Source organism: Dipteris shenzhenensis, chromosome 22, assembly GCF_047967505.1.
Source record: "Dipteris shenzhenensis isolate YYH24624 ecotype China chromosome 22, Dip_SZ_1.0, whole genome shotgun sequence".
In the NCBI taxonomy this organism is placed as follows: Eukaryota; Viridiplantae; Streptophyta; class Polypodiopsida; order Gleicheniales; family Dipteridaceae; genus Dipteris; species Dipteris shenzhenensis.
Window position 1 is genome coordinate 46,149,549 of NC_141617.1, and position 25,783 is coordinate 46,175,331.

The 25,783-nt window shown below is 50.1% G+C and overlaps 1 protein-coding gene across 1 annotated transcript in view; it reads left to right on the forward strand.

Annotated features, from left to right (window-relative positions):
• Positions 1-25,783, forward strand: part of LOC147888176 (uncharacterized) — a 96,276-nt gene that overhangs the window by 57,333 nt on the left and 13,160 nt on the right. Inside the window, exon 4 of the mRNA XM_087393787.1 lies at positions 13,633-13,701. Coding sequence (XP_087249913.1) covers positions 13,633-13,701 — 69 coding nt within the window. The remainder of the gene's footprint in view (positions 1-13,632; positions 13,702-25,783) is intronic.

Genomic DNA, 25,783 nt, shown 5'->3' on the forward strand with positions numbered 1-25,783 from the left:
TCCTGCAGCTGCACCCTGTGCACGACCTCTTCCACCTCCTTGCTGAGGAGGGGTAGCAGGTGCAATATCTGCTGGTCGGATCTCATCCCCATTGACATAATCCCATAGATTCCGAGAAATCAGAATATTACGTACCATAAAACTCCAGAGAGAGTAGTTGGTACCATCCAACTTGTCTTCTTGTGAAAGACCACCAAATGGAAACTCATTCTGATTTTGATGGGCCATTATTGAGAAAAAGATTGAAGCAGATACAGAGCTGAATTCCCTTACTGGGAATGGAATGCACAACTTCCAAAGAACACAGCCAAGCACGGGCTGTATATGCAACTTAGATTTCTGTACTTGAGCTGTCAGAAATCTGTCCAAGCATGAAGAACTCTCCAAAATCTGCCAAAAGTGTTTCAAACACTCCAAGAAAGGCAGTATGTACTGAATACTCCAAAAAATGCTCTCTCAACACAAAAGCCCCAATTTGTGGCTAGAAATTGCAGCTAGAAAGGGGCAAAATTACTAAAAGCCCCAAATCTGCAATTTTTAAACAAAAGCCCCAAATTTCAGACTAGATCTGCAATTTTGCTCCAGATGTAGTTCCAAAACTGCACAATGATTGCAATGTCTGCAATATATAAAATGCCCCAAATGTACTCCCAAACAACTGAACCAAACTATGGTTTTCTGCAAGATGTGCTTGCCAAAGAACACCTGTGGCTGAAGGAAACCCGTGCAAATCTGCAAATACAGATCTGCAAGTACAGATTGTACGGATGAACAGACTGTTGCCACACGTGTGGTACTGAAGGACTCCACGCAGATCTACGGAAGGTACAGTACGTAAGTACGGACTGTACGATAAGTACGGAACGGACGGTACGGTACGGAAGTGATGGCGCAGGTACGGTCAAACAGGCGAATCTGTACTGGAGCAACGGCGTTGTACGGCGAATCTGTACGGAAGCAACGGCGCTGTACGGCAAATCTGTACGGAAGCAACGGAAGATGTACTGATGGTGTACGGCGCTGCAACGGACCTGTACGGAAGTCTTTACGGGAGCTGTACGGAGGTAGTACGGGCAATGTACGGCAGCAGTACGTCGAATTCCGTACAGTCGTACGGACTATACGGACGACTTGGAGCAAGCTGAAAACGTGAAGCAAAGGGGTGCCACAAAGGGAGCAGGGAGCCCGAGGCTCTTGAACCCGCTCTAATACCAAATGTGAGTAATAGAGTGAGTGAGAGAGAGCAAGAGAGAGTGTGAGAGCTGTAAGCTTAGTTGCAAATAGAATAGAGTGAGAGTACAACACACTGAAGGAAAAGATAAGGTTTTGTCCTAGTGACAAAACCTTAGTTAGTTAGTGAACTAACTGCGGTTAGGGGGAAAAACCTCTTAATGAGGGAAAAGTGCCCCTAACTAGCTTATTGTATTACATTGGTCACTGCTGAATTATGTCTATAATTCTAACAGGGGGTGAGTAAGCGGTGCAGAGGTGAAGATCCACCGGAGGGACGGTAGCCACTCTCCACCTCGGCGCGGGACGCAAGAATTGATCCCCTGCTGAAGTAACATCTTCCACGTTTGCCCCCTCGGGGTCAAACCGCGGATAACTAACTTGCCCAGCAGGGCCTGACTCTGAAGCTCAGGATCAATGACCCCCAAGCCACCCTCAGCCTGCGGAAGAATGACTGTCTGCCAGGCTACCCTGGCTCTGGTATCTTTGAGACCATCCCCCCCAGACCACAGGAAATTCCGGACCATCCTCCTGAGCTGTGCCACGCTGGATCTCGAGAAGCACCAACAAGAGGCCACATACCAGGCCGTGGCCAGGAGAACCTGGTTGACTACAAGAGCACGACCTGCAAGAGAGAGCTTAGCAGTGCTCCAGAAAGCCAGCTTCCGTCGAATGGAATCTAGCACCGGGAGAAACTGCTGAGCTGGCGTGATGTCCAGGCCGACCTGAAAGCCGAGATATCTAGCTGTCTGCCCCCGCGGGATCCATCTGAAACCCAAAAACCTCCCCCACTGTGAGCATGCCCCAGGGTTTGTGAGAAAACCAACTGATTTGTTCCAGTTGATTTTTGCACCGGCTGCCGAGCAGAAGACCTCTAAGGCCAGCCTCACCCTCTCCAACATCATCTCATCATCCTGAACATACAACGCTGTGTCATCTGCATACTCCGAGTCCAGGAGCTCCGTGTCCTCCCTGATGGGAAGGCGAACACCTCGGATCCCGGTCGACCTCGCCCAAAGGAAGTATGTCATCGCCTCGGCGAAGAAGAGAAACAGGTAAGGAGCGAGGGGGCAACCCTGACGCACTGATCTCTCCAATCAAAATCGCTCTCCCATCCTGCCGCCGATGATGACCCTGCTGGAAGCTGTCTTGTATAACGCTAAGATACCCTGAATCCATCCTACTGGGAATCCCAGTCTCTCCAAAGTACCCTCCAGGAAGGACCAGTCCACTCGATCGTAGGCCTTCTCAAAGTCGAGAAGTAGGATGGCTAAGTGCGACCCGCTGTGCTGAGCCCACTCCGTCGCCTCTGAGAAGGTGAAGACATTATCCAGGATACTGCGATCTTGCACAAAGCCTGTCTGAGTGTCATGAATGAGGTCAGGAAGTAGTGGCCGAACTCTGGCGCTGATCATCTTGGCAAGGATTTTGTAGGCAGTGGTGAGGAGAGTGATCGGGCGCCACTGACGGATCTCCTGTCGGTCTCCTCCCTTCGGGATGAGGCAAATCAATCCCGAAGAGAGGCTCTCTGGCATATGTCCGCTGCTGAAAATCCTCTGGAGGGCTGCTAGGAGGGGCTGATGGATCTGATCCCAGAAAGAGGTGAAGAAAGCGCGAGAGAGCCCATCCTCGCCAGGGCATTTCTGCCCATCGATGGCCATCAAGGCCTCTTGCATCTCGACAGTGGTGAACGGTGCCATCAATGTCGTCTGCATGCTAGGCTGAACAAGGGCTGGAATGTGCCTCCACACCTCCTCGCGGGAACGTCTAGTACGGGGGGCAAGCTGCTCCTGCTGGAAAAGAGTCCTGTAGAAGTTGGTAGCCAACCCCAAGACCTCTTCCGGATCAGTAACGATGTGCCCCTCCGCTGTCCTAAGACTCCGGAGCTGGTCACCTGCTGCCCTCTGGCCATGCGTCCTGAAGAACTCTTTGCTCATCCGATCGCCCTTCCGAGCCCAGTAGGAGAGGGAGGCGTGATAAGAAAACCCTGAGCGACGCTGGAGAGTCTCCTCAAGAAGGGCTCTGGCTCGAAGGGCCTGGATCCGAAGCTCCTCCGAACCCGGAGCTGCCTGCTGGAGTCGCTGAATGGAGGCGAGGTCCCTACGAAGAGCTCTCTCTCTGCCCCACCACTCCTGGCGAACCTGAAGGGCTGCGAGCTGGCAAATCTGGCTGGACTCCTGCAGAGCCTGCGCCACCGACTCTACCAGATCCACGCACTCGCCCCAATCTCTGTCCCAAAGGCTACCGATACTACTGCGTACCTCCTCCCTAGAGAAGATGGAATCAGGAATCCTGCACGAACGGGGAGGAAGGGACTGAGCTGCCGAGTCTAGTGATAAGAGCACTGGCGCGTGGTCGGAGAGTGTCGTCCCTGGCACTACACCCACCTGACCACCTCTGCTGATGGCCCAATCACTGACATAAAATCTGTCCAGTCTCTCCAGGAGTCTGCCTCCTTCCCTGCGGAAGCCCCACGAGAAGTCCAAGCTTCCGTGCCATCGGCGGAAGGACGGTTCTCTCCAGCTGTCCCTACCTCTTGTCGCGAAGATAAAGGAGTCCCAAGCGGACTGCTCCGCCTGAGCTATACCTGTAAACTCTGGTCCTCTGCCCTGCTGGTCCTCCAAAGACAATCCACGAATCCATGTCTGGGAGAATCTCTGTGAGTGTCCTCTAGAAGGTGGCTCTGCATTGGAGGTCTGTGGGTGCATAGATGTTGAGGATTCCTATTTTGGAGCCCTCTAACTCTAGGCCAACCCAAAGTGCACGACCTGGGATCAACGTACCATGGCCAAAAACTCCCTGGGCAAACGACTCGCAAACGGAAGTGTAGACACCGCCACTCCTCCCCTGTGCACCGATTGAGGGCTCCCAATAAGTGTGAGAGCGTCCAGGGAGGATCTTCTTGCAGCTACGGGAATGAGCCACTGAAAGCTTATGCTCCTGGAGCAGGAGTATATCCAAGCGACCAATCACTGCTGGCTGAAGTTCCTGTCTCAAGATGAGCTTCCTAGGACCACGGGTGCCAGAAGAATGAAACCCGTTCACGTTCCAGGAGACAAGGTGTAAACTCATGATGAGGACTGGTAGGATGCGAACAACTGTCTGCTCGTGGCTGAGGTCGATGAAGAGGCTGAAATTTCGGAATGAAGGCACTGACGCTTTTGTGAGGGTTTGGAGGGGGAGGCGGGGTGATCCTGCCCGTTCTTCAAAACTTTTAGCAAAGGCGTGAGGCCTTTGGTGCCATGGACAAACGCTTTCTCGAGCCAACTCGAGATCTCTGAGGTAGTCATCCCGTAGAAGGCGCGAAGTTTCTGAGGAGTCTAGGCTTTGACATCCTGGGGGAGGGGCCACGACAGAGGGGGCCTGAGGATCACAATCAATCTGAAACGCTTGGCGGCGCAACGCCACCGCAGGCGCACGTCACCCTCGGACCACTGAGTCTCGAGAAGCTGTCCACCCGACGGGCCTATCTAGGAGCAAATCTGAGCATGCCTCTGCTCTCTGAGAGCCTCCCAGACCGAGTCGTCTGTCCAAATCTCGGTGCCGTCGCTGAGAAAGGTGAAAGCAAAGCTGGGGCCATCCCTCGGGGCCAAGGCTGCGATCTTCCCATCCGCCCCTTTACGGAGCAGGAAGATACTGATGTCGAGGCAAGCTGGGAAGGTCTCGAGGTCGGCCACATCCAAGTAATCCCAGGGACCGGATCTGTAGAAGTCGCGAGGAAGCTCTCTCTCCTGGAGCTGAGGCCCGCCAGAGTCTGCAACTGAGGGGGTCGGGCTAGCAGACAAGGAAGACTGCACCACCCAGGAAGACTGCTCCAGGGGTGGTGCAGTCTCGGGATGCCCTGCCTGGGGTGGGGAAGGGGAAGGAGGCTGAGGGGTAGGCAACTTAGACTCCACAGAAGCGACTAGCGGGGGGGGCGGAGGAGGGGGAGTGGGGGCTGCCCGCGGCTGAGGAACCACCGGTGCAGCTGACACTGCGGAAGAGCTGAGAGGGGCGGGGGAGGAGGGATGGGGCTGGGGTTGGGACTGGGGCTGAAGAGGAAGAGGAGGGGGCTGAAGAGGAAGAGGCAGGGCTGATGCTGCGGGTCGGGAAGAGGGGGCTGCGGCTGGGATAGGGGTTGGGGCTAAGTGGAAGGGAGCTGGGGATCGGAAGAGAGGGGGACTTGAGGCTGCGGAGGGTGGGCTACAGACGAAGAAGAAGCTCTCCCAGGACCCTGGGGCGGCTGCCTGTCAGGTCTCTGAGGTGCTGCTGCAGGTAGGGTAACCTCTGTCTCCTTGCCTCTGTCAGAAGTCTTCTTATTCTTTCCTCTTTTCCTTCTGACCTCGGTCCAGCCGCCAGCCACCTCTGGACCGGACTCCGGCTGCCTCTGCTCTTCCTGACGTGGCTGCCCGGAGGGAGGGGGAGGGGGCTGAGGGGGGGCGGGGGGGGCCGAGAGGAGTTGGAGAAGCGTGGACAAGCAGCAGCCAGGTGCCCAAAGCCGTGACACCTCAGGCACTGACCTGGCTGTCCTGTGACTACCATGCTCTGAGTAATGCTGCCAGCATCTGTCACGATCTCAATCACTGCAGGGAGGGACGCAGGGTCTGCCATAGCCACACGGACTCTAGGAGCTCCTGCCGCAGCAACCACGTCAACGAAAGTGTCATGCATCACCCAGCCAAAGTGGGAACCTAGGTCCCTGACTATCGTTCGCAACTCAGCAGCAAGGCCTGGAAAAACTAGCGTCACTGGGTGGCGAGGTATGCGGAAACAAGCATCAAAGTCCGCTGCGCTGAATTCTCGGTATCAAGGACTATCATGATGATCTTTCCATCCACAGATGTGGGGGAACCAGCAATCAGGTTGCTCGCAGCTTTCGCAGTGGAGAGTTTAAGCCAGAAGATGCCCCTTCCCATAAGGGCCACCTCCTCGATGTGGCTGTCCTCTAGCATAAGAGTGGATTGGAGCCAATCCCTGATGGCTGGTCTGGAGGGAGAGTGTCCAATGACTCTGCCATAGACGGAAGTGAGGGCAAAGTCATTGGCAACCTGTTGTACCCAAGACGACTGTTGCTCTGTCAAGATCACGCGGTAGGCATCTGGAGAGGGAGGGTCCGGCTGGGCCTCCGGTTCCGGGCAGGGAGCTACCATACCGCCAAGACAAACTGCAAGACCTCTGATGAAGAAGAGGCTGCCACCAAAAAAGGGGGGGGGAGATAGACGAGGGATGGAGCCTGGGTGTGACGGAGGAGGATAAGGCGAGGCGAAGCGAGGCGGGGCAGAGGAAGAGGAGGCGATGGCGGGGGCGGAGGGTGGAAGGCGGAGGGTGGAAGGCGGAGGGCGGAGGGTGGAGGTCAAAGGCGAGGGAGAAGGGCGGCGGCGGAGGCGAGGGCGGAGGGCCGGAGGGGGGGCGAGGGGCGAGGGCGGAGGGTGGAGGGGCGAGGGCGGAGGGACGAGGGGCGGAGGGGCGAGGGGCGAGGGCGGAGGGCGGAGGGACGAGGTGTGGTGGCGAGGGGCGGGGGGCGAGGGGCGAGGTGAGGGCGTGGTGGCGGAGGCAAGGCGAGGGGCGAGGGGTGCGAGGGGGGGCGAGGGGCGTAAGGCGAGGGCGAGGGGGGGCGAGGGCAAGGGCGAGGGGCGCGAGGCGAGGGCGTAGGTGAGGCGGAGGAAGGTAGGGAGGTAGAGGCTACGGAAGGAGGGAGGAGGGCTCGCAGGAGCGTCTCTGAGGTTGGACTTAGTTGACTATACTATATCCTCTGCTGGTCGCCATTCCCCAAACAGTGCATTTTTTTGTCATTTTTCTGTTGCAGAATACTCCCTGCCTGCTGCACCATTGCTCGAGCCCTCTTAGGAGTAGATGGGCGACCTCAAGACGAACATTTTGAGTCACTTTGCAGCCCATTTGGTTCAGTAACGAAGGAGAAAACGTCAAAACACAGGTTCAGCCTGCAGCAACTCCCCCGGGCAATATCACGTGCCATTTCGCCCAACCTCTGCGCTGGATCTTCTCTGGGATATGAGCTTTCTTTTGCTTCAGAAAGCCCTTTTTTCTTTGCTTTGAAGAGTGAGATACAAGCCCTCCAAGTTCAGGCCTCTGTTTTGGACAGTTTTGACAAGGTTATGAGTTTGATGTTACATTAGATGCTACTTTAGCATTTCTGAGATTTTAAAGTATTGAAAAGCATCAGTACAACTGTGGCTACAACTTTCTTTTAAGTTGCTATACCTGGATTTGCTTGGAATACTTTCATTTAGTCACCTCTATGAAGCATTCAAGTGAAAACATCATTGATTTGTAGTATGGATTTTGGTTGCAAGCCTTTGCTACTTTAAATGCTTGTATTTTGAAGCTCTTCAACTCTTTTTAGCCTTGTAAGATAGTAGACACTGCCCATTCTGGGTTAGACCCTCTCATGGCTACCATCTTGAATATGGATAAGTTCAATGGTAAGGGCTTTCACACATGGCAGATGAAGGTTAAGTTTGCATTGATGAGGGAAAACTTCTGGGGGCTTGTCAAGCCGGCTTCAACTTCTTCTTCAACAGCCTCTAATGCTGGAGAATCCTCAGCTCCGACACGCCCGGCAAGAGATCCTGCTAGAGAGGAGAAAGCCTATGGCATCATTGCTCTTGCCTTAGGAGATGACTATATTCATCACATCTCTGATTTGGAGTCTCCTTCTGAAGCTTGGCAGAAGCTTGATATTATTTTTGGTGCTAGCTCTCACATCTCAAAATTGTCACTTAAGATTGCTTTCTTTGAATTGAAGATGGTTAGTGGCACTCCTTTGGCTACCCATGTCAATTACATGCGGAGTCTCATGACTCAACTTGCTTCTATCAACTCTCCAATCACTACAGATGATGCAATGGCAGTGTTGCTCAAGAGTATGCCTGAAGATTATGATCATGTTGTTACCACTTTGAAAAATCTTTCTAATCCTAATCTTGAAGGTCTTATTTCTGCTCTTCAAGAAGAAGTAAGGCACATGGAACTCCGGAGAGGCAATGACACAGCCTATGCCATAAATATCCAGAAGGGCAAGTTTTCACCTTGCAAACATTGTGGGAAGACTAATTATCTCTCAAAAGATTGCTTCAAGATCAATCCATGCAAACACTGTGGCAAAAACAATCACCATGAAAAGTTTTGTAGAGCAAAAAAGGAAGCAACTACAAAGTCAGAAACTGCCAATCTACTTTCAGTTGATGTGCCTCCACAAGATGAGGCACCCTATGAAGATTATTCTTTTTGAATCATCTCCATATATGCTCTAGATCTCCCTTTTTTATGTTGAGTCAAGGTACTCAGCCTGGATAGTCCTCCAAAATGAATGAAATAAACTATTGTGTTTTGTAAACACCTCTGGTCACCATATGATGTAGGCCATGTGTATGTGTTTTGCTCCATGGTACCTCATGCAGACATTGTGTGCATGTACATGCAGGGGAGATAACCATTGGAAGGTATTTTGTATCCCTTTTGTTTACTTCACACCCTTGGGAACCCCTTGCTAGCATGAGAACCTAGCCATAGATTTATCCTTGACCACCATGAGATGGCATGAGAAACTATGAGACTAGATGTATCCTTGACATAGCCTGAGGCATTCCTTGAGGGGGGGTATGATGGGATATCTCAAGGTGTATGCCCCAGGCACACCTTGGTTTCTATGTGTGTGTGCTGGAGGCACAGTTAGGTGCCCATAAGCACTGTTAGGTGGTGGTAGAAGCCACATAGAATGATTGAGAGAATCTAGGAGCGGATTAAGGAGATGATTGTGAAGCTCAGAGGTCATCAATGATGTCAATGATCATGTAAGAGGTGCCTACTTAAGGACCTCACCTTTCTTCATTCTATAAGCAAGAATTCTCAGTTTGTGTTCACTCCATGCTTTCCTTTCAGTTCACCAACACGGTATCCACCCTAGTACGCCATCGCACAGACACAAACTACTCGCCCTCCAAACCCCCCTCAAAGTCACAAAAGGTAGTTTTTCTGGAACATGCACCCACATACAGGTGAGCCTTGTTTTTTGTTTCCGCGTCCTCATTAGTTGGGCCATAGTGAGGGACGGGCTCCATGACCGTGCACGGAGTCAGCCGCAATACTTGATCCTTCGGCAAAAGTTGTAGAGGGGAGTGGTAGGGCAAGCAATGGACTTCCTTTTGATACAGAAGCACATGTTCTCAGCTTTAGACATTCGACAGTGCCATCACCTTCTTCCCTCCTGGGAGAGGCCCAGAGGTGTGGTCTCCTGTCGTAGAACGGAGCGAAGGGGTCTGCGTCTCGGTCTTCCAGGCGGTGGCCCCAAAGGTCCACGATCAGGGTGAGCTTATCCCAAGGCGGGTAGTTTGGATGGGAGAGTCTAGGATGGGGATCTTGAACGTGTATGCCCCAGCATGTAGATAGCACCGTCCGGCCTTCTGGTAGAGGCTGACGGAGTGTCTGTCAGAGGTTGACTCCTGGATTTTGGAGGAGACTTCAACAACCTAGAATCCCGTGGAGAGAACCAGAGTTTAGCATGATACCTGACAGCCTCCATTTCTCATTGGCTAGAGGAGACATGATGGACTGCTTGAGAGACTAGATCGCTTCTATGTTGGGGATTGGGTACTCCACAGAGGTGGCTCTATAGGGATTCTAGTAGGCACCACGATGTCAGACCACTCTCCAACAGTATTATACCTAGAGTAGCCTCATCGAGGTCTTTTCCAAAAGGGGTCCGCATTCCAGCGGACCTTCTGCAGGATGAGGAGATTCAGCAGGTTATGGTAGAGATTTGGTAGCAGTCAGAGTTAGCACCTCACAAGGGCTGGGCTTTGTGGGTGGTAGATGCGATTCAGAGGAGCAGTGAGGAGCTTTAGTCTCACGCCCTTGGACGGAGGAGGGCTCTTTAGTAGCGCAAGCGTGCACTGCGACGAGACCTCGCCTCTATTGAGAGACTCATGGAGCAGGACCTAGGATCTAGTGGCTTAGTGACAGATATAAGAGTGCACACCTTGAGCTCTAGGACACGGAGGTTCGGCGGGCTGAGTTCTCCTACCACTCCACCTGCACCCGTTGGGTACAGCAAGGGGACAGGATGATGAAGCAGTTCTTTCATACCGCTGGACCTTGATTGGCAGGCACGCAATTGCAGCGTTTACGGGATCCGCAGGGCATTATGCACACTGATCCACAGGAGATTCTAGAGCTGACCGCGGTTTTCTTCAGCCAGCTCTTTGAGGCGGAGAGGATGACTCCAGCCTGCCTTGTGGCCCGTGAGATAGTTTGGGACCATGTTCCGACGGTAGTCTCGCGACTCTGACCTTCTTTTGGAACTTTCGGGAGATCAATTCCACCCCTTTTCGCTTAGCTTGCTAGGAGATCTTCGACACGGGCTCCCTTCCTCAGTCCTTGAGCAGGGGTGGATTTGTTTGATCCCAAAAGGGGGAGATAGATCAGATATTCGGTAGTGGAGAACGATCACCTTGCTTGATACCGCATACAAGATATCAGCCAAGGTCCATCCTCATCTCACCGACATCATCCATGACACACAGACCGGCTTTGTTCAGGAGCGCAGCATCCTGCACAACATTTTCACATTCTGGGAGGTAGTGGATTGGGCTAGGGAGGAGTCACAACCTTTGGCCATTCTTCTCTTGGACTTTGAGAAGGCTTACGACAGGGTAGATACCTTCCAAGCTCCTCTAGAAGGGGTTTTGAGAGTATTCAAGCCTATAATACCTGCCAAGGTCCTCTGGAAGGGTCATTTTTGGGAGACGAATTTTCTTAAGGTGCTGCACAGTGGATATACTGCCTTAGGATAGGTAGGTCTCATGAGTAGGGACACTTAGAGTTTTCTTGTGGTATGGGGCATGGTTCTTGTCATATTGAGTGACTTAGCTCTTGATGATCTAGGCCTCAACTTCGAGTGGCATGAGATACATAGTGGTTGGGTAGTTCGTCTACGGGAGCTTTGGTGTATCCTTCTTAATTGGAAGTCAACCTAAGCATAAGCCCTAGCTAGATTTTAGTACGGGCATTGGGATTGCTTCACTTCCCTTCTTATAGGCCACTTGACTAGCAAAGTCTCCATGGAGGCATCCAAGAGATTGTTTGTGTTAAGATCGTGTGAGCTGTCAGACATAGGATTATTGAAGCTATTAGGACACTTTAGTAGAGTTACTTTGTACTTAGTCGTTGCTTTTTAGGAACAGTTAGGCTCTCCCCTTCTAGTATCTCATAAATTGTACTTCGTCTCGTAGGCCATTTGGTTGGTCTTCCATTTGCTTGTGGAAGTAAATGCTTGATCATCAGGGGAGGTGAGAGTGGCTTCCTTATTATGACGGCCCTTCTCAATGAGTAGTGCCACCATATCATCAAACATGGTAGTGGCAAGGCGTAGTACTTCAAAAGTTTGCTCAAATTGGGATATCCCGTGCATATTCTTCATAAGGACAGCCATCTCATCTTCATCATCAGGCGTGCTGTTCAAACTTGAAAGTTGTTGAACAAGAGATTGAAACTTCGCTAGACGATCGATCACTCAACTCATCACTCTTCTCCATTTTCAAATCATAGAACTTGAGCTTCAAAAAGACTGGAGTTGGTGATTTTATTACCAAATAACGTCTCAAGGCGATCCCAAATCTCCTTAGCTATTGACTTGAAGTCCACATGATGGATGAGAGAGTCGGCCAAGCAAAGACCAACGAGGGCAATGGCTTTTGCATTCTGCTGCTGATCAAGTAAATCAACTTTGTCGTCCTCAACAACATCCCAAACTCCTTCATGCATGAGGAGCAGCTGCATCGTATTTTGCCATGTGGGAAAACCTTCCCCTTGAACTTCTCCACGAGCAAGGAACTAGAAGACAACGAAGTCATGATGGCAAAGACCTTCATGGAGGCGGGAGGCTGAGATAAAGAACCAGCAAAGGAATGGGCTGGTCTCGAGCTTCAAAACACAATAGCAATCTCCTCGTGTGCAAAAGAGCAGATATAAATGCCTAGTGGTGCTCCAAATGTGAATCTGATTCAACGAGCAGCAAATATATGCCTCGAAATGTAGAACTGAGTTTTGCAGCAGGTCTCTGAAGTGAAGGGCGGCTCCCTAGAACAGCTCCGAATGCTGTAGCAGATCACCACAATGAAAAGCGGCTGTTGTAGATGAGCTGGAAGCCAGGAACAGCCCCAAAAATACTGCTGTTGTAGGCGGTTCTGCAGCAGGACTCTTAGAACAGATCGGAGATGCAACAGCCTCAAAACAGTTGGAAAAAGCCTTCAAAACCCTTGAAGTGCTGCAGAGAATGCTCACACGTGGTCGACTACACAGCAGCAGCAATCAGAAGCAGTTTTGGGCGTCGAAAACCTCCACTTGTTGCAAGTACCTCCAAGAAAACATGCCGACCAGCAGAAAATCAGGTCGCCAAGTGCTCCAAGAGAGCCTGAACAGAGGCGGATGTTGTAGACAGGCGGAAATGAATGCAAATGGCTGCAAGGAGAGGTGGAAATGAATGTAGCAGGCTATGGAGAAGGAGGCGAAAATGAGGCGGCTGAGAAGAGGAGACTGCATAGGCAGATTAGGGTTAGGGCTGGAGATGATGATGATGTGGCAGGGCTGATCTGCTCTGATACCATGTTAGAAACATGGTGTGAGTGAGAGAGAGAGAGAGGCTAGGGAGTGAAGAAGAATACACAATGTAGAAACCGTGAAAGGATTTCATTCATTCATCATCACTAAATGCGACAATTGAAGTACAAGCCTTATATAGGCTACACACTCACACACTTGCACCAAGTGCATATGGGATAAGTCCCATAGTAACACGTGGCACTCACACATGAAGTAGTACTAGAGCTCCTAGTACAACACGTCACACATACATCTCACACACACTCTTTGGCTATGATATCTCCAACAACACACATACACACACACACACACATATATATATATTGCCCCCCTTTGTTATTGTCTTCACTCTAACTCTTTCTCCTAGTCCCCTTCCCTTTTCTTCCCCGCTTTCTACCCTCTTTTATGGAGACTCTCCTATGTGGGTCAGAGTTTTAAAGCAAGGCTCTATTAGATTTGATTCCTAGAATAGTTTGAAATGCATATAGCCACTTGAATTTTATTTTTTATGAGATCAAGAAAAATATTGCTTATGAGAGTTAATTTTTTTAAATTTTGTCCAAGTTTTTTTTAAAACCACGTCTTACGTATTTTGTGAATTTGTGAAGTTAGAAGTAATAATCTCTCTAGTTTGAATGTTTCTTACATTAGTTTCTACTGTTTTGGTCACGTTTATAATTTTGTAGTGTTGGGTTTAATTTGTTCTTGCAAAGCTCTATCTGGATACAAGACTCAAATTGGGATGATAACCATAAATCGTAAGCTATACATGGTATCCCAACCTCTTCATGTAAACATGGGCAGATCTGCAGCAAGAGATGGACTTCAATTCAAAGATTGGAAGTGGTGGCCGAATACGCTACATGCTCACAGGTATGCATGAGAAGCAATGTGCTAGTTTGCATTTTCTTTTGGCAGCAACTACCTTCTGTTGTTGGTATGGAATGTATAGGTACAGAAGAAATGCACAAATTTAACTTGTTGAATACATTTAAATGTTAAAATGATGTCCATTGATGCAAGCTGTATCATGTCATGCTTTCATAGACATATGAATTGTTGTCTACGGTGCATAACGGCTTCTACCATGAAGCTGAAGAGAATTCTTGGGTTTTGATTTCAATTGGTTAGACTTTCATGAATGAGGCACATATAGAACTTCTTGCTCTCATCAAGATAACCATACCATGTCGCGAAAATTGGACTAGCAATGAACTAAGGCTTTACTTTTTGTTTGTAGTGTTTCATGTCTCCAAGCATCTCATCTTGAAATTGTATTGATGCTCGATATCTATGCAGGGATGATAGAGCTCATTTAGTTGGGCTAGGATTTGATCAGGGTAATAAAATTGACTCAAACCTTGAAAAGCCTCAATGAACTGAGTCTAATTCCTACTGCTGCTTTTTTAATCTTCCTCCCACCAATGATCCCTTACTTTCATCCATGTTAAATGGAATAGAATTATCACTGCATGATGATTCCAAGTTTGGCTAGTTTTTGTATCCTCTTCATTCGGATTTTCATGAAATGGCTGGACTGAAAGGGCACTGAAAAGATTTGGATAACAAGAATGGTTCATGGGCTAAGTGTGTGGAGATTCAAGGACTTGTAATGATCACATTGAATGATCCCTCTTCCAAATGACTTGCGTCACCAACTTTCATCTTACTAGCTTGATGAAATGAGTATGAAGAAATGGGTTGTAGAACTGGTGAGTTTGAATGGCTTACATGACTTCGATGTCCTAGGTTTCACGGTTAGTTGGATGTGACTCCAACATGCTTTACAGAAAAAAATATGAACAAAAGGATTCCTTACATGAAAAGGAAGTGCCTGATGGAGGTAGGGAATTTGGGATTACATGCGTAAGATTTTAGGACAAGACAAAGGGGTTAATTGTATAATACTGGCGAAGGTATTGAATCCATATTAAAGCAAGTTCAATAGTCCATGGGAACCATTCTGTTTAAGAAGGCAAGAATGTTACATCCTGATGGATGTAACCAAGGTCTAATCAAGGGTGGGTCGATACCTTATGTTGGAGTCAATGGTTTTGGTGGCTCTCTTAGCATGACAATTAGTACACTATGGGCAGCTAGGGCAGATGGGACTTTCTTAAGCTGAGGCTCTTTTAATTGGGACCCTATAGGAACCTCATGTCAGCCGCAAGGAATCCATTGGGGGCTAGTGAATAACTCAATCTAGGAGTAAAAATGCATTGTCAAAAGCGTTTACAATGCTTAGCTATGTTATGAGATTCCTCCTCACCTTGCTGATTATAGGAATCACAAGGTTAGGGAATGTCTAGTGAAATACCTCCAAAGGACTGTTGGTCAAATTTACTAACCACCCATAATTCGGTTGCAAGAGTCAACCGATATGCTGTGATGCTAGCTATCATCTCCTAGTCGTCGTAGGACAAAAGGGGGACGCGGAGAGTTTATGTGGGAGTTGAGGCTTTGTGTGTGATCTCAAGCATGATCATGCATCATGTAGGCCAGATAACTTTCATGGTCTTTACTTGGAAGACTAATTGCTCCTCTGCTACCATTTCCGAGGCCCCTATCCCAAGATCCGTGGAGAGGGGATGAATCTCTGGTGGCTTGATTGGCAATTCTAGAGGCAATGTTGAAGGATTTCTAGGACATATCTTGCGCATCAATGGTTTCTTGGGGCCAATAGGTAGCCATTGGATGGAGAGCTATTATAAAGAAGCGTAATTACACGTCGATGTATTGCTTCACCATATGGACGCGTACAAAGTGGAGATTGCTTATATGGGAGCTTTCTATTTTAGCCAGTGTCTCTTTTAGGAGGCCTTTGTGGCAAGGAGCAAGATGTAGGGCCATACCACCATTTGGGATTCCATTCCCCCCTTGCTTTTTTTCTTTGCAAATAAAGGAACCTTCTATTAATGCTTGAAAAAATTCATACAAAACAACAGCCTTGAAGGTGCTGAGTATGGTGCGTGTCTCGTGACAGTTGCCCTAGAGCCCGGGGTCCCATGCTCCCAGGTGGAGCGCAGGTTGTAGATGATATCTTGCCAGATGGCGACCAAGGTAGCAGAGGGTGGAACCAGATGCTCAACCATCACGAGACTACAGCGAGCAACCCAAATGTTCCATGCCGTGATATTGGCTACTACCTCCCACACGCTATCCTTGGGAGGGGAATGAGGATCCGGGCTATCTGGAGGGACCGCCTCATGGAGCTCTATCCTCTAAATGCTTTGACCTTGTATCCGGTAAGCTGGAGAGACCTCATCGATCTGGAACGCGTGTCCTCCCTCAGTCAACCGGGCCATGTAGTCCCTCTGCATGCGGGTTATGATCCTAAGGGCTCCCATCCAGATCCTCATTGCGCTACGAGACAGCTCCAGAGGCAGTGCGGGATTGTCGTCTCCAGAAAATCAGTAGAGCAACAGTGACATTGCCCCTCCATGTGCATCTGCTCCAACCATGGACCTATGGGCAACCCTACATAGGCGGCCAACCAAAAGATGTAGGAGATCTTTATCGCTTGCAAACTGGACCATAGATGTGTCCAAAATCTGGAACGGACCTCCTTGAGCACCCTCTGGGCTACTCAATGCCTCTCCCTTGAAGGGGTCCAAGTCGAAGAGTCCATCTGAAGCTTCTTGCCAATTCGAGTGGTGTATGAAAAGAAGGGCACCTTGTCCACCTACTGGTGTGGCCGATCTTGGAGGGCCAGAACCACTCTCTCGGATCCCACTGGACCTCGCTCAAGGGCCTACCTTCCCAAAGCCAGAGGCACCGTTTGGGGGCATCTTGCTCTAGAGGATGTTGGGAGGATCAATGTGCATCTCCTTCCCAAATCGGCCGACCACTCTAATCATCTGCCAATGAATCCCATCCAGACTCCCGTCCATCTCTGAGTCTCTTTGAGTGAATGCCTGGAGTAGGCCGCCAAGCCCTACACGGAAGAAGCCAGGCTGTGTGCTGCCTCGCTGAATCATCATTCTCAGGCGGACCTCAGTCCGAGAAAAGTGACCTAACCATCTGCTGTCCATCCACATGCGGAGTCCCTGCGCCAAGACTTGGGGATGGCTAGGTCAATCTTTCTTATCCGCTGCGCTGCCCCTCGCATATGCGCTATGGCTCAAAGCCTCGCCTTTGCCTCCATGGGTAATCTGCTCCATCTGCCAAAGGAATAGGCCAGGCCACTGTCCCACTGTGCCCATCCAATTTGAGTCCACTGTCCGAGCATAAGTCCATCCTGATCCCTGATCTCTTGGTGCCAAATGAGGGGCTGGCGCTTGAACTCCTCTCTGCAACAGGGCTGAGCCTGGATGAGGCCCCCTACTAATCTCTGTCAGACCCTATGGAGGCTCCCCATCATGGGGGAACCATTCCCCGTAGGGGGGGCCTCTGAAAAGATCCATCTGTGTGAATGCTGCCATTGCCCCCCAGTGCGTGGGGTGTTCCTGAGAGCCCTCGCTGCAAGAGGAGCTTCCAGGGCTTTGTGCCAAGGGAGAGGCCGTGCACAACCAACTTGCCCGAGGGCTCTGCTCTGCATCTCCGGATCTATGATGCCCAAGCCTCCCAATGCCTGCGGCATGATCACAGGCTGCCAAGTGACCCGGGCTCTGGTCTTTCTCGTGCCGTACGATCCTGCCTAGAGGAAATTCCAAACCAAACGTCGGAGCTGTGCAATGCACCCTCTTTGAAAGCACCAGCAGGTTGCAATGTACCAGGCTGTGGCAAGAAGGACCTGGTTTGCTACTAAGGAATGGCTCGCTAGGGAGAGTTTGGCTAAGCTCAGTAGAGAGCTTGTACCGAACACTCTCAAGAACCGGGGCGATTTGCTGCTTTGCTGTAATATCAAGACCCACCTGGCACCCGAGGTATCTTGCTATGGGGCCCGTGGTATCCAGTGGAACCCAAAAGCACTCCTCCACTGTCGAAGCTCCTGTGTCTCCTCAAAGCCTGTGACGAGACCGATGGATTTTGTCTAGTTGATCTGTGCACCCGAGGCCTCACAATAAATAGCGAGGGCTCCGCGGACTCTCTCCAAGCTCACTGTGGTGCCCTCTACGTACAAGGTTGTGTCATCTGCAAACTCGATTGGGAGCCTCAACCCTGTGAGCCCCGCCACCTGTTATCTCAAATAGTAGCCCGATGCCTCTGCCACAAAAATGAAAAGAAAGGGAGCAAGGGGACAGCTCTGGCGGACCGAGCGCGAGACAGAAAAGGCCTCGCCCGTGTGTCCACCTATAAGTATCTGACTAGAGCTCCCTGCATAGAGCGCAGAGACTCCTTGAATCCATCTGTCTGAGAAACCCAACCTCTGGATAGTGCCCTCCAGAAAAGACCACTCCACCTTGTCGTAAGCCTTCTCCGAATCCAAGAGAAGGATGGCCGAAGACTGTGACTCCTCCTCGGCCCAATCCATTGCCTCCTAGAACGTGAATATGTTGTCCAGGATGCTACGCTCCTATACAAAGCTAGTATGTGTATCATGGATGATGTCGGTCAGATGAGGCCGCAATCGCAAACTCAAGATCTTCGCAAGGATCTTGTATGCGGTTAGCAGGGTGATCGGTCTCCACTGCCGGATGTCTGACCTATCTCCCCCTTTCGGGATCAAGCAAATCCACCCCTTGCTCAGAGACTGAGGAAGGGAGCCCGTGTCGAAGATCTCCTGGTAGGATGATCGGAAAGGGCTAGCAATGATCTCCTAGAAGTTCCGAAAGAAGGCCAGGGTCAAGCCCTCTTCGCTAGGACACTTCTGGGTTGGAAGGGTCGTGAGGGCTCTTCCGTGAAAGGCTCCCCCAGTCTCCTGCACAACTCCCTCGAGATACTATCGGAACATTGTCCCAAACTAACTCTCGGGCCACGAGGCATGCTGGAGTCACCCTCTCCGCTTGAAAGAGCTGGCTGTATAAATCCATGGTCAGCTCTAGAATCTTCTGTGGACCAGTGTGCAAGGTGCCCTACAGATCTCGTAAAGGCTATAGCTGCGTGCATGCCGATTGAGATCTAGTGGTATGAAAAAACTGCTTCGTCATCCTATCCCCCTGTTGAACCCAGTGGGCCGAACCTCCGTGTCTTGGAGTTCAAGGCGCGCACTCTCATGTCTATCACTAAGCCACTGGGATCTTGGGTTCTGTTCCTTGTGCCTCTCTATGGAGGCGAGGTCTCGTTGCAGTGCACGCTCGTGCTTTTGAAGGGCCCTCCTCCGTCTAAGGGCGTGAGACTGCAACTCCTTGCCGCTCCTCTGAATCGCATCTGCCACCCATGAAGCCCAGCCCTCGCAAGGTACTGACTTTGGTTGCTGCCAAATCCCTGCAATAACCAGCTGAATCTCCTCATCTTGTAGTAGGTCCTCTAGAATGCGGACCCCCTTTTGGGGAAGACTACGATGAGGCTGCTCTAGGTATAATATTGGTGGAGAGTGGTTTGACATCGTGGTGCTTGCTAGAATCCCTGTAGAGCCACCTTTGTGGAGTGTAGTTCTTGACATAGAAGCGATCCAACCTCTCAAGTAATCCATCATGTCGCGGAATGAGAAGAGAAGCCTGCCCCAGGGATCCTGCTGAACTTTGGCTCTCTCCACGGGTCTCTGCCACTGATCGTGAAGAGGAATTTCTCCCAAGTGCTCTGCTCTGCTGCTGGCATCTTGGAAAAAGAGGCACCTCCCTGCTTGTCCTCCCCAAACTCCAGGTTGTCAGCCTCCTCCAACTATCCAGATTTGGCTGACACTTTGTCAGCCTCCTCCAAAAGGCCGGGCGGTGTTGCCTGCACACTGGGGCATACACATTCAGGATCCCAATCCTCGATTCTCCCATCCAAACTGACCGCCCTGGGATAAGCTCACCCTGATCGTAGACCTCTAGGGCCACCACCTAGGAGATTGAGATACAGACCCCTCTGTATCATCATACGGCAGGAGACCACACCTCCGGGCCTCTCCCAAGAAGGTGATGGCATTGTCGGATGTCTGATGCTGAGAACATGTACTCTTGTATCAAAAGAAAGTCCACTGCTCGCCCTACCACTGCCCTCTGCAATTCTTGTCGAAGGATCAAGTACTGCGGTTGACTACGTGCATGGTCGTGAAGTCCGTGCATGTTCCAACTCACTATGGTCCAACCCATGAGGACGGGGAAGTAGGAAACAAGGCTCTCCTGTGGGTGGGTGCCTGCTTTAGAAAAACTGCCTTTTATGACTTTGAGGAGGGTTTGGAGGGCAAGTAGTCCGTGTCCGTGTGACGGCGTACCAAGGTGGACACTGGCTCTATGCCAATCTTCTGTGCCCACTACAACCTCTGAAGGTGTCACCTAGGGGGTATGAGACTCCTACTGCTCCTGTTTGAGGGGGCGCTGGGCCCTGGCCTGTTGACTCTGTCTGAATCGTGGTCCTTGCCGTTGGGGGGGAGGGGTCTCCAACCAAGGGCTCTTACAGCTGCTCCTCTGTGGGTGCCTCTCGACCTGCTCTCTCTCTCTCTCTCTCACACACACACACACACACACACACACACACCCTTTTTTTTTTTTTTTTGGGTGAAACGAGTAACTATAAAATTAACATGAAATCAATGTACATGACATTAGACTCCAAAAGAGAGCCTAATGGAAGAACTCAAAAACAGTCAGAAAACACTTCAAGGCTAGTAGCATCCAAGTCCCTCGCAGCATAACTATCATATAAAGATTGCTTAAGGGACATTCTGAAGAAAGCATATGCCTGAGGAAACTGTTGTCCCATTCTAAAATGCAATCTCTATGTCCAAATAGTCCATAGCACCCAAAAAACGAGCTCAGTGAAGAAAAGGAGGAATGGAGACATCTGAGATGAGAAGCATCCAAACATCCAGAAGAGTTTCCCGAATCTGATAGAGGGAAACCGAAGCCGCAGCAAATGAGAGACATAACTGATCAATATCCGAGAGTCCGGGCAAGACCATAACAAATGGGGAACTGTCTCACGGTGATGAGAGCAACGGGGGCAAGAAGAGGAAGCAATACGACGTGTTGCCAATTTCACCCCAATGGAAAAAGCTCCCACTATACATCTCCAAAAGAAAAGCCTCTGTTTCAATGGCAATTTAGCTTTCCAAATTTTCTTGAGTTGTGATTGCCACCAAGATAAAGGCCTATCCAAATTCCAAAGAGTGTTGGCATGCTTATCAATCCATGGCGGTGGAAGAAGAAATTTGTAGACCATCGAGGAGGCCAAATTATGCATTGAAAGAGAACAGGTAGCAGGAGATAAGGAAGTCAGATTCCAGTCCAGTAATCTGTCCTGTAGAACAGTGGAGGAACAGGAACAAATGGCTGCAACATAGTTGTAAGTGTTCTCCAAATGGGCCTATGATGCAAACCCAAGGGGAATGTCCTGCAAGCTTGTGGAATTCAAACACCTTGCTCCAATGGATGCTTTCCAAGCGAAGAGAATTACCATGATGGGAAGAAGCACGTGACCATTTAGCATAAGAGAGAATTCTCTTCCAATCATGAATAAAAGCAGTAGAAACAGGACAACCAGGAATTTTCCCTGAAATGTGGTCATGACTGCTTCCCAGTGATCTGTAATCCAATGCCCATATGCATGGGACGTCATGTTTCCACACATAGCTACTAACATAATAGCCCATGGCTGTTTTTGCTGAAAAAAATCAGCAATCATAGTGCTCTTTCTTGCCAACATATGAAGCTGAAGGTTGAGAATATTCAGTCCCCCATGAGTCTTAGGAGAACAAAGAGACTGCATGGGAAGTAGTCGCAAAGCCTTTTTGTGAGATTTTCTTTTCCAAAATATCTCCATAACCTTGGACATATAGGAAGCCAAATGCTTAAATGACCAGGGAAGAAGAGGCAAATAAAATTGCACATATGCCATAATGATAGACTGTACTATCCGAAGTCGAACATGTAGAGGCCAAGTGGACAAGTGCCAGTATTCCAGCTTCTTGTTAATCTTTTGAAGCACCCATTTGAGCTGTTGTTGAGGGGTAATATTCCAGCCAATGGGATACCCTAAATGCCTCACAATAGTATGGGAAGAAATAATGTGGCCTGGCCAGAGAAGTGCATGCCAATCAGCTTCTTTCAATGCTAGAAGATTCGATTTCTGAAAGTTGATATGCAGTCCAGCAGCTATGCCAAAATCATTCAGAGTATGCATCAAATGAGAGAGGTCACTTTGAGAATTCCTGGGCATGAAATATGAATCATCAGCATATGCCTGTGCAAGAAACAGCTGTTCCCCTGGAATTTGCAAGCCATGAAGTTGCCCTGTATCTGCAAGATGGTCCATATGCAACAATAACGGATGAGTAGCAATGGCATACAGCAGCGAACTAAGAGGGCAACCCTGTCTCACTGAACGGGCCATAGTCCATGTCCTTGACAACCCACTGCCAAGCAAACACTGCGCAGTGGCATGAGAATAGAACCAGTAAATAATATGGACCAGCCGAGGGCCAAATCCCAATTTATGCATAGTCTGAGAAATAAAATCCCAATGGACAGTATCAAATGCTTTCGCAATGTCCACTTGCAGAATGAGACACACACACACACACACACACACACACACACACACACAGAGGCACGTGAGGGAAAGATGCCACAGAACTCATGGTTTGATGATGAGTGCAGGGCGGCCAGAGCACACCTTACACGGGAACAGGCATCAGGTCACATGCCTACACATGAGGCACAGAGGATCTTCCGACGACTGACATGCCGTAAGAGACGAGCTTTCCTTTCACACAGAATGGAGGATATCATCAGCTCATTTCGAGGGGGTGACCCCACTACTGGATGGGGGACCCTGATAGAGAGGAAGCAACGGACCCATCTATGTGGCACACTTATGCATGCTCCCTTTATGATGTCCCCGATCAGGCTCAGCCCGATATGTCATCTATGCTGAGACCCACACATTGTTATCTATTCACTACATGGAATATACAGGATGCACTGCGATGGCTAAATAATTGGAAGGCACAAGATCATGAGGGACTACGGACGGAACACTTTGCACATGGCCATGAGGTTTTAGCCCCGATTCTAGCACGGATGTTTAATCACGCAGTATGCCACGGCTTCCCACATACTTGGTGCACCACCACCATAGTCCCGATACACAAAGCAGGGGATCCTATGGACACGGGGAACTATCGCACTCTCATGATTGGCCACACATTGGCCAAGATCTATGGGTCAGTACTAGAGAGGGTACTTAACAACCACACAGAGCTCCATGGGTAGCGAGCACTAGGGCAGGCGGGTTTCCGGAGACAGCACTCCACTTTGGATCATATCTTTACTTTGCGGACCATCATCGAGGAAGCCAAAGCCTGACACCGGAAAGTCTACGCTTGTTTTGTAGACTTTCGGAAGGCCTTTGACATTGTCCCACGAGCCCGTCTCATCACGAGATTGCATGAGCTACAGATCCCAGAGACGTTGATTTGGGGGGTTATGAGCCTATATGAGTCGGTCAGAGGAAGAGTCCGAGCCCCATTAGGTATATCAGATTGGGCGCCGAGCACGATTGGGGTGAAGCAGGGTTGCCCTCTCTCGCCGACCCTCTTTGGACTCTACATCGATGAGATCACATCCTTCCTAGATCGACTGGGCGGAGAGGGCTCACCATTGGCTGACCTCCTGATTCAGATATTACTATATGCCAACGACATAGTTCTTCTATCTTCATCGGTCGAGGGATTACAGAAGCATCTGGACGCCCTTGAGGTATTCTGTAGAGAGAGGGACCTGACTGTCAACCTTGGAAAGACCAAGGTCATGATCTTTAATACCTCACATCTAGCGCTTCTTCGACACAACTTCACATTTCGACACTCTAGTATGGCCGACCGCCATGTATGCAGCGCCCTTCTGGTCAAGTGACATTCCAGTAGCAGATTGGAGGAAGTTTGAGAGGCTAGAGGTCTCAATGGGATCCAGGATGATACGGAGTAAGCCCTCAGTTCCACATGAACAGGCAGAGTTTGCCATGACGCCACTATATGTCGATGCTATCTTCCAGACAGTGACTTTCATTCACAGGGTATGGGCTCTGTCTCATTGGAGACTATCGAGGGTAGCTTTGGAATCATCCCGACGCCTAGCAGGTGAGGGAGCAGCCACCTGGTATGCACGCACAGACACATGGCTGACTAGCCATGGCATTCAGATGGACAGACTACCCCCATTTCAGTATAGCATGGATGTCCCTCCTGAGCGACTTCCGCGCGATGAGATTAACTGTATCATACGGTTAGACCTCCTCCAGCTCACCACATCCCAGACTTGGTTGAGGGACCAACCGCTCCCCACCAAGATGCAGTTCTATCGTGATCACTTCCTCAGAGTCTCTGATGACGGTTTCATTATCCGACCTCCTTATCTAGAGGACAGAGGAGTCTCACATGCACTTTGGATTGCCATTGGCCAGATGCGAGTTTCCTCCCATCAGCTTAGAATTGAGGTGGGCCGAGCTGCAGGTCTACCCAGAGAACACAGGATCTGCACACTATGTGACATGGATACCCTTGAGACTGAGGAGCACTTCCTATGTAGCTGCCTGGTTTACTATGAGATAAGAGGGCGATATCACTGCCTTTATGAGGAGAGGACCAGCTTCGGCCCGCTCTCTCGGTTGATACACTTCTAGGACTAGGTCTGTGTAGGGTTGTACTTGATGGAGATGTGCTCACATCGAGAGGCACTACTGAGACATGCCAGAGCACTATCAGCACCTGACAGACTACGAGATATAGAGCCGGACCCAGCTCAGAGACAGGTTACAGACTTCTATGCCTTCGAGATGGCTCCTGGAGACAGTGGAGTTGAGGATGAGGAGATTGTCGACATGAGAGCAGCCTGGATCAGCAGTCAGTCACACCAGACTCTTCGAACTACTAGAGCGCACACCATTGAGGTTCGTCCCATCACAGCACTACGGGGACTGCCAGAGCCAGAGACGAGGGATCACGATCGACGCAGCTTGATGGGTACTGAGATCGAGGCGACCGCGGCCACCACCTGGATGCGAGACAGCTCGACAGTTACAGATACGCGACATCTTCATGGCCCAGCGGAGAGACCTGACCTGACTTGATTTGGACACTCCTAACTCTTGATTCAGACTCTGATTTTGTCTCTATTCTATTCTATTTAGACACTAGATTAGTACTTGGCAGGGGCTTTAGCTCACCCCCTTGCCCTAGCCCACAGAGGCTTGTATGAGATCTGTTTTGATGTTGTATCACTCTGTCCCATAGACCCGCGAGGTCTTCCGAGGACATTAATCTCTCTCTTTCTCTCTCTCTCTCTCTCTCTCTCTCTCTCTCTCTCTCTCTCTCTTTCTCTTTTCCCCTCCCTCCCTCCCCCTCCCCCCCTTGCATCTAGCTTGTTGACGGCTGTGGGATTTGAAGTTGCTGCCATTTGAGCCCTTCTGGCTAGAAAAGTGTCACCACCAAGCTTACTTTCTCCGAGGCGTAAGCCAAGCTGCGTGGAAGGGAGAGGAGGGGTGGAAAGGGGAAAATAAGAACACTTAAAGGGGGAGGAAGAAAGCGAGGAGGAGTGGGAGGGAGATGAGCCGGCGGGGGAGGAGAGGAGAGTTCACGGAGGGGAAGGAGCAAAGGCAGAGGGGTTGGAGGAAAGAAGGGAGCAGGGCGGGTGGCAATGGATGGAGATAGAGGAAGAAGACGCCTCTTTCGTAGATGGTGACCTCGTGAAGTGACTGGACAACAAGCTGCACCTTTTACTTCTCGATTGGAGAAAGGATAACCTTAACGGATGTGGGATTTGAGGGTGGTGCCATAGAGCCCCTCTGGCTAGACCAAGGGTCACCACCAAGATTTCCTTTCTCCGAGCAAGCAAAAAAAACTCCCGCTGTGAGGAAGGGAAAAACAAAGAGCCACGTGGACGGTGGGTAGGGAAGCTACCTCACCCCAAGAAAGGCTAGGGAGAGCCCTTGA